This window comes from Coturnix japonica, chromosome 8 (assembly GCF_001577835.2).
Source record: "Coturnix japonica isolate 7356 chromosome 8, Coturnix japonica 2.1, whole genome shotgun sequence".
NCBI lineage: Eukaryota > Metazoa > Chordata > Aves > Galliformes > Phasianidae > Coturnix > Coturnix japonica.
The window spans coordinates 17382583-17397964 of NC_029523.1; the positions used below are offsets into that span (position 1 = coordinate 17382583).

Sequence of the window (15382 nt, forward strand, 5' to 3'; positions counted from 1 at the left end):
CTCCTCTGACATTTTTCTGCCTTCCTTCCCAGCCAAGACAGGGGTGTGGGCTAGGGCAGGGAGCAGCCATCCCTGCAGCACTGAGCCACTTGCAGGGCATTGCTTGTCATATGGCTCTCAGCACTGACTTAAAAACCTTGCATCAGAACCAGCTGAGTGCCCCGCCTTCACATCAGCTCCCTGCAGCAGACAGTAGCCCCTGAGAGGGCAGGGAACTCTGTTAGGAGGGAAAAGCAAACCCATGGTTCTGGCTGGGAAGGCACTGCTGCAGACACGTAGCTGGATTCATTCATAACACAGTTGCTTTGCTTATCACACAAGCTGTGTTTCCAATTAAACTTTCTACTTGCCCGCTCAGTGCTTTTCAAGCCACCATCTGCAAAACCTCAGCAACACAAGGATTTCATCTAAGCAACAGGAGAGAATAATGTGGCGAAGTGTTTCTCCGATGAATAGATTTGAATTCATGACAGGGTGTGCAGCTCCACTGGACCATTCCCAGGTTCTGCACATTTCAGAAGGCTGATAACTGCTCTGGAAAGTTTCATTTGGGAAAACAGCCCACAGCCTCCACCAATGCTGTGAATCTGATCAGTCCAGAGGCAAACAGTACAGGAGCAGCTGTAGATTCTATCCACCGTGTGGAGATTTCCTCAGCCTTAAGATTGCTGACAGATGCTATTGAGTAAGATACAGTACTGGCTTTCACCACAAGTCAAAAGGGAAGTCCAGGCAAAAGCAACGAGAAGCAAGATGATTCTCTTTCAGACAGGTAGCACATACTAGTATGCTCTGGGGGTATGCATCCCCACCCTTTATTTGCAGAGGAATCTTTCATTAGGCAGATTATATATTACCGCTCAAGGGCAGAAAGCAGAACAGGGATGGCTTCAATGCCCAGTTTCAAAGAGAAATGGGCAGATTTCATGGCCTGGTTAAATGAAGTGCTACAGCCCTGAGCAGAATGAAAAGACCTCTCCGAAACAAATAATTACTTTTAAAGTAGCTTAGAAACTTTATAGGAATGCAGAAGCAGGAAACTATAGAAGTGAAATCCAATTCAGCTGGGATTTCCAGCAGCATCAGAATGCAAAAGCTCAGTGCTTCAGCTCTTGAAATGCTGTCTTCTTGCTGTGAGTCCTGCAATAGTTGTCACCAGCATTTTGCTTTCCAGGGAATAGCCATAATAGGTTTACAATGAACAAGATGTTTACTGTTTATGTTTGTACTCTGCTGACTCACTATATAACACCTCTATACACCCAAGCCTGCAGCTCCAGCATCCAGCCTCCAATGTTTCTTGTCTGTTTTGGACTATATCTCTCTATTGCCTTACCCAAAGGAAGAAAAGACTTCTTACGACTCAGGAGATGAACACCAGTGTCTCACCATATGCAAAACAAAGTCTTTATTCAACAACAGGGAGTAAAGTAGGAACATCTTGGATCAACAGAAATAAGGAGTGGTCCATGAAGCTCTTCAGGCTCTGTATCAAAAAAGGGTAGATGCCCACCCGGCTAGACCTGGAGAAAATGGGATTGCTATCACAAGTAAAGCCCTCTGCTCTGACTGAACAGAGTACTTGTCTCCAGAAATGACCACCAGCAGCTCCACACAAACCACCCAGCACTAAATGAAAACCCAGGGAAAGGACACATTGCTCCCAGCTCTGTTGATATGGTGTGTGTATGTGAAGGGACTCAGAAGCCCTACAAGAAATCCACGTGTGGTGGCTCCAGCAGGAACAATGCAAGTAACTGCTGTTTCCTGGGTCTGCTTCATGTTGGCTCATCTCTGATACGGATGCATTGAGGCAGATTTGATGTTTGTTTTTATGCCACTTGGCATCTTTCCTGGAAAGAGAAAAAATAAAGAGCAGTACAAAATCAGCACTAAGAAAGTTAATTTGCTCAGGAGTGCATCAAGAGTGCAACAGTCCAACCCAAACTTTGTCTTTTCCACTCCAGGCACCACATCAGGCTCATTACTACAACACCCTTCAGCTTATGACATAATACAATCACTCTCTCCTACAAATTAGCACTTCTCTTTGTTGAGAAATCTCCTTGATATCTCCTGCCAGACCCTACGTCCCCTTGCTAGTTCTTTCCTTGCTTCATCTTAAGACTTTCTCAGGAGTGTAGGGCACATTCAGCCTTTTAGAGGCTTAACGTAAGAAGCCAAACTGATCCTGCTTTATTACAGAGAGACAAGCACAACAGGCTGTATCCCCATCCACACAGCACTATATTTATCTTCACCACATCCACATTATTACTTTTTACTGACACCAATCACACGAGTGTGTTCAGAGACAATACCAGCAGCCTAGGATAAGTGTACAGTGTTAGACAAACCTATATTCAAAAGAACTCTCCTTCACAAACCAGAATGGGTGCTCAAGTGAGAACAGAAAGAAAATCTGGTCATTTCTGAGAACTGAAACTGTAACACAGCAGGAAAAGAAGAACTATCTAACAGAATAGAAGTGTTTAACTTCTGTCAAACACATCTACAGCAGTCATTGCCTGCAAGGAGTTGGTAGGCAATCACAGAATGGCTTGGGTTGGAAGGGACCTCAATCTGCCATCTCTTTAGTGTTTACTAACAATCAGAAGACAAATACTTTTACACATTATTTCAAAAGGAAGAGTGAACAGGACTGTATGGTTCACCCACATCTGTGTTACTGTGAGTATTCAGCCACTGAGTATTTCCCACAGCACAGATAAAGAGGAAACATCCAATGAAATTATCAGGTAAACAAAGTTTTAAAAATAAAATAAAATAAAATAAAATAAAATAAAATAAAATAAAATAAAATAAAATAAAATAAAATAAAGGAATTATTTTAAGCAAAACATTCAGTAATGCTGTGGGATACACTGCCACAAGCCTTGTAGGATTCAGTATTGTAATTCAGAAAGGAACTCCAAAATCTATGGCTCTTAAACCTACGAGTCTCAAACCAGGCTCTGGCTTAAAACATCCCGGAATAACAACAGCTAGAGGTGGCTGTCAGGATATACTTTGTTCTTACACTCCTCCAGCCTCCAATACGGACCACTCTCAGGACCAGGATAGTAGGATTGACCTTTGGTCAAACAGTACAACTCTTATCAAAAGAGGTGTGGTGGTCACACAGGCTGGACAAGTGATCTTGTAAGCAATGCACACAGCTTGAAGTACAGAAGTCGTATAAGATGGGATGTCTTCCCCTCCTGGAGACAGTGTTTGTGGGTGCAGCCTGAAATCACAGGGACCTTCTTCATTTCCAAATCACAGTGGAAATTATTTTCTAAATACATAATTAACTTAGGATTAATATCGTTGCTCAAGTTCATTTCTGAACAACATAGTCATTACGCAGGCAAGAAAACACCAATTAAAATATCCAATATTCAAAATCTCCATTAGTATGAAAATGAGAATGACAGTACAGTTAGGCCCGCAGAGTTAATATTTTCATTGGTGCTTTTGCTCCATGTACTTTCTTTATACAATTTGGGATTTTACAGGCATCTGTACCTTCTTCTTCCCACCTCCAGGCTATGTCTATAAACATTAATATCATGTATGAATTTTCCCCAATACACATAACTAGGTTATACCCTAGGCACTGGTCAAGTGAAGTCAAATTACTTTTGCTCAGGTGTTTCACATTCACATTACAGACAGCAGTAAAGATCCCTACACCTGCATTCATCTTTCTTGCTTCCTGCTTTTCAATCACTGGCAGATATGCAACATATTTACCTGGCTGCCCTGCTTGTGCCATTTGCACTCCTGCCAGCATTGGCTGCTGCTGAGCTGGTGCAGTTGACATTGGCACCTGCTGCATGCCTGAAGCCCCTGCAATGATAGCACCAGCTCCTGGTTGACCTGACTGGACAGATCCTCCAGAGCCCGGGGGTCGCCGGTTTGATAATCCCTTCCCAAAGGCCACAGCTGCTACCAGTGCATTGGTATCTGTAGGGTTGAAAGTCTGCTTGTTCTGTCGTAATCCTGTGGGAAAAAAAAAATAAAATAAAATTGAGCATTATGGCATTGGAGTCAAAAAAATTATCACAGCTGGTCCTGAATTTCCTTTTTTGATGGTTTGCTTGGCACATGCTGCTCAAAAGGAAGGGGGTCAGAAGAAGCCAACTCCTCCAACCATGAGAGTGCCCCCCAAAATGCTTTTCCATGCTTTTGTTTGTGCTTATCCTCGTTTTCCATTCTTTAGGCTCTCTGTTTTACCTATTTTCCCACTGTTCTCAAGCCAGCTGCTTTGACCACATACTCAATTTCCACCTCAGTGACATACCTCCGCTTTCAGATTCGCGTTCCTCCTTACTGATTTTCTCCAGCAGATTTGAGCACATTTTATTTAGACTTTGGATCTGTTTCTGCAAAACAAAAATCATCAGTAACTACCAGGATACTTCTAATGCGATACAAGTCAGAACAGCAAATGAACCATCTTTTTCTTTTCAGTGCAATCAAATAAACATTTTGGTAGCAGAGCCCAGACAGCCCAGTTCCAATGCATGCAGGAGGGCACTACCAGGGTGTACAGCTTTTGCCTTTCTTTGACTGGTCTGATAGCACCTCCTGTGAGCAGGTACTAAGCTGGATACCCTTGTCATGTGAGATTTGTAACCCAAACATCAGGTAGGGCTATCTAAAGAAACCTCAGGGCATACCAACAAAGAAAACTTAGCTATAAGCTCGATGAAAACTGAGTTAAAGGGCATCGTGAGCCCTAGGACCAAGTGACAGAAGTATTAAACTCTTCTTCACCTACCTGTGCTCCATCAGGGCTAATTCGAGCTGCATCTGTGATCAGTTGCTTCTCCTGCTCCTCCACCTCTGGGTCAGGCTTAGTTCGCAGATGGTCAGGCACGACCTCGTGGCTGAAGACCGGTACACGACCCTCTGTCTGTCGCTACAACAGTTGGACAACACACACTCAGGGCCCCCTCCTCCAGCTAAGCCCTCAGACAGCTGAAGAGCAGAGCACAGGCCATGACACTGGAGCAAGACCTACTGGGATGCTATGGGAAAACCTTGGCCTGGGGAGCATAAGGAAGTCTAAACTGCAGGTACGCTGTGACACTCCAGGTCCAATACTCAGCAGGAAGTTTCTTACCATGATTTCCTCATCACGGTCTGGAGACAGCACTAAGGGGATGATAACCTGGTTTCGCAATAGCGGGGTCTTCTCATGCTTTAGCACTTTATTTAAAGTGTTCAGCTGTCCTGAGAGCAATGCGAAGCTGTCCAGAACTGAAGGCCTGAGAAAGGAAAGAGAACAGAACATGGAAATAGACAACACAGATGGCTTTTATCTGTTCCTCATTCAAATATCTGGGAACCGAGGAAATAACATTATTATTTACCCAAACAATAAGGAATAAAACCTAGAGCTGAACGTGTAGGTGTGGACAGATTCAAGATTCGACGTACAATGCTGTAAATAGCCCAGGGACTTTACAAGTAGCATTGGAAGTGGCAGTTGTTTGGGATTCCTGCAACACACACAGGAGCAATGCTTTTCTTATCAATAACTCTCCCAGTGAAATTCTCAAGCAAGGTCTTGAAACACATACTCACTCCTAAGCAGTACAGACAAGAGACAGGTTTTATAGCTTGGTTATCAAGACAAAGTGATAATGAGGCAAAATAATGGACAAACTTATCAAGAAGATCCCCTTCAGTTTGCTCTCTCTGGGGACTTCACCACCTACAGATGCTGTCTGTGAATCTTTGCAGCAGAAACTGTCTAAGACACCTCAGAGTTTATTCAGCTGTAGATACATCATCCTTCCAGTCCACCAGGAAGAGAATACCACCTTTCAAGCCTCTCAAATTGTCTGAGAAAGCATGCCAAACCAGCAAAATGCGAGCACAGGAACACAACTTTATAACAGAACCAGATAAAAGATTGAGAAATGCAGAATGATTGCTCATTTCACAGCATAAGTGGGTCACTAAGATATTTTTGTCCAAAGAGTTTCCAGTCACTGCAAATGAAAACAACTACACCAGTTCCCATAAAGCACCCAGGTTCAAGGGTATTGGTATGATTACTACTGCACAGTGAAGAAGAAATGAATTTCAACTGTTTTTCGGGTGGGAGATACTCAGTAGTTTCACCAACGTTAACATGAAAAGTGAAGGTAAGCCTGTGGAGAGCAAGTTAGTGGCTTTTAATTACACTTTTTGGGCAGAGTCTAGAAGAGCTTCAGCAGCGATCAGTGACAGTGCCCTGTCTCTGTGGGATGCCTTACCATGTGAGTCGATCGTACTCATTCTCCAGCTTGTAGATAAAACTGACCAATGAGTTCTTCAGGTCAGCCACCTGGCTGATGAGTGCCTCCAGGGTCAGCTCCAGCTGCTTCTCCTCTCTCTGAAAAAAAGAATGAAAGATAGGGGTGAGGACAAAGCTTTGTACCTTTCCAAGGACTGTGGGGATCCATACATCTGCAACCATATTCCACCCTCTCCTATGGAGAGACTCCTCTTCAAGGCAAGGAAACAGAGACCACGTAGATAAAAATCCTACATTTTCACACTTATCTTGTCTCCTTGTAAGAAACATTTAGGAAGAGACTCGTACCTGAGCCAACCCATGGCTAGCTGTCATTTTTAAGATCTAGATAAGTAAAGCCTATACATCACTTGCATCAGGCAAAGTCATCAAAGTTACCTTGCACCACCTCCGTGAGTTATTCATGCTAACCCAGCTGAAAGCAGATTAGCATTCTCAGCACCCTTTGACAGCAGGCACAGTGATGTCTTCACCCAGCACAGCCATTTGCAAAACAAGTATCAGATCAGTGGCCCAAAGACTCCAGTTTCTGCCCTTACCCTCATCTCTCACTTTCTTCCTGTCCAGGTGCTGCATCCAGCTCCTAAAAATTCCTTGTCCCTTACCAGCTGTGGAAGGCGCTGCAGTGTCAGTGACGTAGTTAGACACATGCAGAGATCACCTGCTGCCTTTTGCCTTGGTGCACTGCTTAAATAATCTTCTCCCCTAGCTGAGAGGAGTATGGTGACATACAAAGCAATAGGAGAGGAGACCTGTTGTCACATATAGCACAGAATATCTCCGACTCTTGCGAAAACCCTCTAGAACCTTATCTATTCTTACTCATTCAACAGAATTGCACAAAATGTAATTAAAGCCCCAATCCTAATGGACTGCTAATGTAAGTCAAGGACTGTACAACAATAATCCACGAGGAGGGTGAGACACAGCAATACAGTTAAATAATAGAAAGGGAATGCTGATTGGGAAAGCAGATGGGGTGACTCAGTCTGCTTGCACGCTCACTATTGGGATCCTTGTGCTGTTTAAACAAACTGAAACTAGCATGAGATCATCAAGTATCTTCCACATTTAAGAGAACATGAAATTATTCTACTCACGGTCTGACAAGACTATAAAGGTTTTGTTTTTTTTTCCATAGACTGCTGATAAGACTTCACTACCTTAGAAGAAATGGCAAAATAAATGTGGCTAAAATCCACTTCCAATCCACAGCATGGATTAACAGAGCAAACCACGGGGTTACAACTCACAGCTACAGCACTGCAGCTCTCCGCCATCCTGTGATGGGACTAGTCTGTTCCTGTGCACTTAAGAAACAAGTCTAACGCTGACTGTGCACGTTGTGTTTGAGCAAGATGAACCACTGACAGCACTACGAGTTGGGCTGGGAGCCAGTATCTCACTGCAGAGGTGGCAGGTACACACAACCAAGACAACTGGTGTGGCCCATTGCCAGCGCGTATCCAAGAAGCCCTAAAGATTGTGAATGAAATCACACTACACTGTGTGACAGTGCAGTCTGAGCCTCCTCCTTTTGTGTGCTCTCTCCATGAGAGCTGGAAGTAAGTTTAAGCACCGCAAAGCACACGTGCACCAAGATCAATGATTCAAAGAAATACTCTGCCTCTCACAGACATATACAAGCAGCAATTCAAGGAGTCTGTTAACAATACTGAATTGTCCCAGGGTAATAAAATAGGATTTACGGGAGAGACTGCTGAAGGAACTCCTGATAATGAATGACTGGGAGGTAAAGGTGAAATTCAGAATAAACATAAAGCAATACACACAATGAAACAAAGAGAAATAAACAACCCTGACTTTACACACACACAATGACATTCTCTGAGCTGATAACATTATCACTCACAAACAAGATCTGAGGATTATCCGAGGGTAACCCAGGGAAACATCAGCCTGAGGCTCAAGAAGTCGAGGAAATCAAAGTAATAATGGGATTTATTAGGAAAGCAAGGGATCCTGTCACTGTTACCTGGGAGAGGAGGCCGACCTCCACCCCATTGTAAATATTTGGAGAGTTTAAGGGAGTCATGGGGTCCCTCTGAGCCTCCTTTTATCCAGACTGAACCATCCCAGCTCCCCCAGCTGCTCTCTGTAATGCCTCCACCCCTCACTTTCCCTGTCGCAATCTCTGGACACGCTCAGGTCTCAATGCCCTTCTTGCTTAAGGGGCCCAGAACAGAACGCAGCACTCGAGATGCGGCCTCAACCAATGTCAGCACAGAGGGACGCCCACCACCCCGCTCCTATAGGATACACTGAGCCTCCACGAGCCAAGATACCATAGACCTTCTCGAACAACTGGGCACACTGCTTTACTCCTCCAAAGCCCGGCCCACGGGGCACAGCGGAACCCCATACGGGCCTACTGCTCCCTCTAGCCTAGCCTAGCCTAGCCTAGCCTAGCCCAGCCCAGCCCAGCCCAGCCCAGCCCAGCCCAGCCCAATACAGCCCTGCTCAACCCCATACAGCCCCTCACCTGCATGGCTGCGCGGCCCTGTTGTTATGGCAGCCTTCCACTTCCGAGTCAGGTCAGAGGGCGCGGGGCGGGGCCGCCGGGCAAACATGGCGGCTGCCGAGAGGCCCGAGGCTGAGGTGAGGGGTAACGCGCTGCGGGGCGAGGGGAGGCGGGGTTGTTTGCGGCTTTGAGACCGGGAACTGTGTAGAGAGGTCGGGGGTTGTGGTGGTGCCCGGCCTGGAGTGACGAGGCGCTGTGCTTCTGCTGCAGGTGGAGGAGGCTGGGCACGTCTTCCTGTTGATGAAGAAGGACTATCGCATCTCCCGCAACGTGCGGCTCGCCTGGGTGCTCAGCCGGCTGCACCAGGTCATCTGGGCTGTGCCCGAGCCCGAGCTGGTGAGTGGGGGCCGGGGGTGCTGCAGGGTGGATGGTGGCCCTGCATCTCGGCGTGTCCTTTGGCTTGGAGTAATGTTTCATGCTTGTCGTTCGCTTCTTGTTGTAGTTGAAGTCAGAAAACGAGCTGGATGTGCTCAGCATCCTGCCCAACGGATGGCAGCCGGATGAGCCCGTCCAGCCCCGGCCCTACCTCTTGGTGCCCTCCACGCGCGTTACGTTCCTGGCCCGCCAGTACCGCTTTGTCATTGAGCTCGATCTGAGCCCTTCCACTGGCATCGTGGTGAGTCCAGGAGCTGCCTCTCTGGGGTGTTTTGTGTTAAAGGACCAGGCTTGGTTCCCTCTGCTGAGAACATGTGTGTCCCTGCATTAGTGGTCACTCCTGCAGGGGTCCTGTGTTCCTGAGGGCTGAAGCAGGCACTGCTGCTGGCAACACAGCCTTGCAGTGGATCCTGTTTCCTTGCAGAATGTGTGACCTCTGCTTGCAGGGGTCGTTCTGAGGCAGCTGCTGTTGCAGAAATAGGCTTGTACTTGTCTCTGTGTGGTGGGTGCAATGAGATTGCAGATTCCAGAAGATGTAAAAGCTGTTTTGTTTACCCCATGCAGTGCTGCTGATTTAGGGGCTGTGGCTGAGAGCTTTATGGAGGGAGAGGATCTAGGAGTGTTAGCTGACAGCTGGCTGAACATGGGCCAGCAGTGTGCCCAGGTCTCCAAGAAGGCATCCTGGCTTGTATCAGAACTAGTGTGGTCAGAAGGACTGAGGAGGTGTTCAAAAGCTGTGGAGATGTGAGGTGCAGTTAGTGGGTGTGGTGGGAATGGGTTGATGGTTGGACAAGGTAATCTTAGCTATAATGATTCTATAATTCTCCTCTTCTGTTTCTGTAGGATGACTCAACAGGAGAGATCATTTTTGATGAAGTGTTTCATGCTCTTTCCCGATGCTTAGTGGGATTGTTAAGGCCCTTCCGAATCCCTGGTTCAGACATTATTTATCAGCCCGAGATCTTTGTCACCATCCAGGCGTACTCCTCCATCATTGGCCTGCAATCCCACCAGGTAAAACTTGGCCTTGCCCTCGGCATCTCATTGCGTCAGCAGCTGTCTGCGTTGGTTTCCTATGAGCCCAGAGGAAAGTAGGGATGTCTGTTAGCTGGGCTCTGGGGTGTTGCAATCTTGCTTCTTTAAAACATGCAGCCTGGTGCAATAGAGAAGCAGAGGTGATCAAATTCTCTCTTCTGAGAGGAAGCAAAGGTTTCTCACAGTAGAGCAGGGCCCTTTGGAGATCACTGCCACATGTGCTTCTCAGAGCACACTGAGTCTTTATGCTCGTGACTACTCTGTGTTTTTGTTGGTGTTGCTCTGTTTGTTTGTTTTATTTTAATTTCTGTTGACTAATTCTTTTGGCCTGTTGTAATTTGAAACATTCAATAAGAGGTGTCCAAAAGCTTGTCTGCCTGCTTCAGCTGTGTAGCTGTGGTTTATTCAGTCATAATTTCCTCTTCCTGCAACCTTTGTTCCTTTTTAGCGTTGCTTAGAAATGTGCTTCCCCTAGTGGAGAGGGCAGCCCCCAATAATCTCTCATTTACTTGAGCCAGGGCAGGTCTTTTTAATACATTGAGGTTTGGTCTATCATGCCTGCGAGGTTTTTGAAGTTTGTTATTGTGTCATTCCCTTCCATCTTACGGCATTTTCATGTTATTTTCACTTCCCTGGTGTTGTATCCTCTTTGCCTCCTTATTCTGCAATACCTGGTTTTGGCAGAGGTTGCCTCTGTCACAGTACCATAAATAGAATCTTTGTGCCAGTCAGCATGGGGAGCTTCTGTGGATCTTCTGTTGTATCACTGAGCCTCTTTTGTAATGTCCAGTCTAACTCCTTTCTAACTCCTGATTTTCAACATTTTACTCCACTGTACAACCACTTACTAGAAGATAAATGGATCATCCAGTAGGTGAGTTAGAAGAAACGGATCTTCTTTAGAAATGTCAGACCAGAGTTAATGCCTTCTCATAAGGATCCCATGTTATTTTTTCCTAGATGAGGGCAAAAGAGTAGAAATTTTTTCATCCAAGAGGAAAATTTCCTAGAGCATCTGCTGCAGAGTTCACTGCAGATGCCATGAAATTCTGTTGCATACAGGCTGTTTGGCCCCATGCAGGAATAGTGACAAGGGGCCTGTGCTCTGCTTTGTAAGGGACGTGTCTGAACTGTGTTATAGGGGGTTGATAGTATAAAACTCTTTGGCTGATGTGTGTGTCCTTGTGCCAGGTACTGTTCCAGGGCTGTCAGCTGGATGAAACAAAGAGAGAAGCCTTTCTGCACCAAGTTTACACACAGCTGTGTGCCTTTGAGAACAAAGTGGCAGAGATGCTCCAGCAACAGTATGAACCCAAACCACAGGTGAGGAGGTAGATGGGGTTTCTCAGCTAAATAAAGATCTGTGCTGTGAGACCCTGTGGGTGGAGTGGCAAATAGAGGAATGCTGTTGTAAGTGTGAAGAAGGAACAGCTAAGGAGTTTGTAAGAGAACTTTGTGGGGTCTAATAATAAGAAATGAGTGCTGAGGAGAGCAGAACCAGTAAGTGTTTAGGGGAAGGACTAATGAAAACAGCTACCTTTTCCAGGATGATAACAAAGTGCTTAAAAAAAATGTGTGGAAAAGAAGCTTAATGACTATGGAACAGGCTGTAGGATGCATTATTGAATGAAAATGCTTGTTACCAGGAAAACGAACCATGAAACCAAGTACACATCTGATGCAGTTTTTAATACTCTTGAATCCTTTGGAAGATCTTGCTTGGTAGCCAAAGATATACGTGGCAGCAAGTTAATGACAGTGCTATGGAAATAGCATTGGAAGAAAGTCAAAGTGAAACTTTGTAGGTATTTGGAGTGCCTGTAGATTTCTCATCAAAATCATCTCCCTGATCTTGGAAACGAGGAATGTGAAGGTTACCTTGCAGTACTGCCACGCTGATCTGGAGTCAGAATCATACCCATGAGGACTTTTCCTACAGTCAAAGGCATTGTTGGCCTAGTTATGGTTATTCAGTCCTTATTTTAGAATTACTTTTTAGTGTTCAGGATCAAGGCAAAAAAAAAGTCTCCATTGGGTGAGCAAGAGACTACTGGTGACCTCCTGCAGCTGCGTATCTGAAGCACTCAACATACTTAAGCTAAAATGTTTGTCTCTGAATGCTAAGACCGTCAATCCTACAACAGTAGGAGGATTACAGGAAGTGCATAGTTTTCGTGTGTGCACAGCTGGTGTTTTTACAGTGCTTTGTATGCATTCCTGTGTGCTGCAGTTTTTCTCTCATAGCCAACTACCCTATAACTTCTTCCATGCAAATGGAGGTAAGGGATGCATTTGCAGGCCAGAGGGACTGGCTGGTCCTGCCACAGGCTGTGAGGTGGAGGTGGGAAGCCCCAGAGGAAGGGCAGCAACTGAAACTTATTTGTTTTCACTTTTGAAGTTGCTTAGCTGGATTGTTGTCAACAAGCGGCTGAATTGAAGGCAACTAGCAAATTAAATTGATGGATAGTCACATTTTTTTGCTCGCAGTGACAGACTGCTCCCATTTGTACAGAACAAAAGTTTCGTTTATTCAAATGTTTCCCAGCTTTGGTTATCTGTGTAGCTTTGCTGGGAAGGGTCTCATCCATTCTCTGCGTTAGCAGTAAAAATGAAGCAATAGTTCATTATAGGGTTGAACTGCCAGAAACTTCTGGAGATGAGGAGACTGTGTATATAGTAGGTTCCTCAGAGATGTAATTATACAAATTCCAGGCTTTGCTTAGGGAGTATTTTTCATAGAAGATGCACGCAAAGCCTACTTGCATTTGTGTATGCCAGCACTGGATAAGTACTGCTGTTTGAACAGAGTTATGCATGTAGGTGCTGGACTTTGTCTTTACAAAGCTCCTCACCCCCCTCTGCTGCTTGCTTTGTAGGTGGGATGTAGCTGTCTCAGTGTCTTCTGCATTTCTGAGCTTCAGTAAATACTGAGTAGCTGCAGCTTCTGTCAGATGACAAGGAAAATAAGAAGCGTTCAGCATCTTGTACTGGGAGCTGCTGTGCTCTATGAAGAAACTTGAGTGACCCAAAAGTGTTGTATCTTTCCTGTTAGAAATCAGCATATATAATAAAGCTCTGAGCATGTTATTCCCCTCTTCCATCCCAAGCACCTTTGCCTAACTGTTGTCAGGGCACCAAGTGACTACAAGTTGGAAATTAAAGCTAGAAGTGGAGTCTGTTGAAGTGCTCCAAGGCATTCTCGCTATCATGGGAACTGATAAACTGAAGGCGTTTGGGAGAGTTGGGCATTATTATATCGGTGTTTTTTTGTTGTTGTTTTTTCTTCCTTCTTTCCCAGATGGATTTATCACCCCTAAGTCAAGAGAGCCCTGGTGATGTGCAGGAGCCTTCTGGGAGGAAGCCCAGTGTGTCTGTTGTCACTGCTGATGTTGGCCTTGTCAGCATGGTCCGACAAGGGATCTTGGCACTGCAGCTACTACCCTCAAACTCCAGTGCAGGTTGGCTTCATTCAGGTTGCCTAGCTGCTTGCAAAGGGCTGTTTTCCTCCTGTCATTAGCTCATGAATTTTGTAAAGGCTGGGGTGTGGACCCTTCTATGAGCACGTTGGAAGCTCTTGGTGTCAGTCCCAAGGCTTTTTGTGCTAAGACAATCCTAAGGCTTTGATTTTTTACTTCTGCCCTACTTAAAATTTATCCCTGCTGCATGTACCAGGAGAATGGTAGCTGTTTGTGATGGAAGATGCTCTAAGATACTGCTTTCTCTACAGGTATAATAATAATTACGGATGGTGTGACTAGCGTTCCTGATGTGGCTGTGTGTGAGACTTTACTCAACCAGCTCCGCAGTGGCACTGTGGCCTGCTCCTTTGTCCAGGTACATATGCTGTTAGCAGGTGATGTGGGGGATGCTTGCCTGCCAGAGAGCTGAATATGAGTTTCTGTGAGTTGTGTTTACCTCTTGAGGGGAAGAGAGGACTTCTCTGTCTGAACCCTTCACTGGTTTTCTCCACTGTCCTCAACAGTGCTGTACTTTCTCAGATCTCTTCTTTATCCATCCCTTAGGTGGGCGGTGTCTACTCATATGATTGCAGCTTTGGCCATGTTCCCAATGTGGAACTGATGAAATTCATTGCTATGGCCACTTTCGGTGCTTACCTCTCCACGTGTCCTGAGCTGGATCCCCTGAGCCTGGATCTGAATGTGTATCACAAGGCTTTTCTGCTGTACTCCTTTCTGCGTACTGGGGAGTCCCTGAATCCAGAATACTACTGTGGTGAGGAGCATGCATGTCCTTCCAGCAGATGAATGTCTTGCAGCACCAGTCATTGTGGTGTCTCCCTAAGCTTGGTTATGCTAATATTTCCCTTGGCCCCAGTGGGCCATTTTGAGTATTATGGGGGCAAGAAAAAAGACAGTTATTTCTCTGCCTTCTCATACAAACAGTGTTGCATGCTTGTGCCTGTGTGAGACAGAAGACCCTGAGGGTTCTCATTATCTTGGCCCTCATACAACTCTATGCTTCCTGTAGGTTCTGGGCACTGTTGGGCCATGCGGATGAATCTGTGACTGCCCTCCTTGTTCTAGGAATTAGGTAGACTGGGGAAAACTAATGTCCCATTCTGCACCATTCTCTTTTCTTTGGACTTCATTCAGTAAACTGGGAACTTGGAGTGTGTGAGAAACTCTCTTCCAAGTTTTCCTCCACAGTGGCTAGTTCACAGATGGGGGCATCCTGGCGAGCTTCTCATCAGCCTTGCAGATGGCAGTTTGGATTGAAAAATGGGACCCCTGAGTACCACCCCAAATGCTTCTCTTAGTTGTTCTTACACTGTATATGTTAATGCCTGAAAGTATGCCAAGAGAAATTAGTTACTAATCAAACACTGAAGCACCCGTTTGTGCCCGACTGTGATGCTGGTGCCATCTGTGCTGTCTGTAACTTGCCAGCAGAAACTGTGCACAGTGAAAAGTTTGAAGAGAGCTGGCCTGGGACTTTGAAATGTTGATTCTTGAAAAGAGCAGATGTTAATGGTTTAAACTTAAGGCATCCACATCCAGATACCTTTTAGAAAGTACCTGAAAGTTCAAGATTTTCCAGGGAAAAGGATAAAGCCCAAATGTTTCCTTTGTAACTACAGCAGTGTAGTTCCTGTCTGT

General features: G+C 45.5%; 2 protein-coding genes across 13 annotated transcripts in view; one reads left to right on the plus strand and one right to left on the minus strand.

The window, feature by feature from the left end:
- Positions 1 to 1385: 1385 nt before the first annotated feature.
- MED8 (mediator complex subunit 8) lies at positions 1386 to 8919 on the minus strand. Of its 2 annotated transcripts, none has more exons than XM_015870056.2 (7): positions 8817 to 8919; positions 6273 to 6391; positions 5132 to 5276; positions 4787 to 4927; positions 4307 to 4388; positions 3757 to 4005; positions 1386 to 1853 (listed from the first exon to the last, which is right to left on the minus strand). In XM_015870056.2, the coding sequence occupies exons 1-7, from the start codon at positions 8820 to 8822 to the stop codon at positions 1789 to 1791; spliced, it is 807 nt and encodes a 268-aa protein (XP_015725542.1). In that variant the 5' UTR covers positions 8823 to 8919; the 3' UTR covers positions 1386 to 1788. The 2 variants fall into 2 exon arrangements, with proteins under 2 accessions (XP_015725542.1, XP_015725543.1); XM_015870057.1 differs by lacking the exon at positions 8817 to 8919 and adding an exon at positions 6853 to 6876.
- SZT2 (SZT2 subunit of KICSTOR complex) overlaps positions 8882 to 15382 on the plus strand; it is a 51586-nt gene continuing 45085 nt past the window's right edge. For all 11 annotated transcript variants that reach the window (XM_032446184.1, XM_015870029.2, XM_032446187.1 and 8 more), the window contains exons 1-8: positions 8882 to 8932; positions 9066 to 9191; positions 9298 to 9471; positions 10074 to 10244; positions 11457 to 11588; positions 13564 to 13723; positions 13993 to 14099; positions 14288 to 14498. In XM_032446184.1, coding sequence (XP_032302075.1) covers positions 8903 to 8932; positions 9066 to 9191; positions 9298 to 9471; positions 10074 to 10244; positions 11457 to 11588; positions 13564 to 13723; positions 13993 to 14099; positions 14288 to 14498 — 1111 coding nt within the window. In that variant the 5' untranslated portion in view covers positions 8882 to 8902. The remainder of the gene's footprint in view (positions 8933 to 9065; positions 9192 to 9297; positions 9472 to 10073; positions 10245 to 11456; positions 11589 to 13563; positions 13724 to 13992; positions 14100 to 14287; positions 14499 to 15382) is intronic.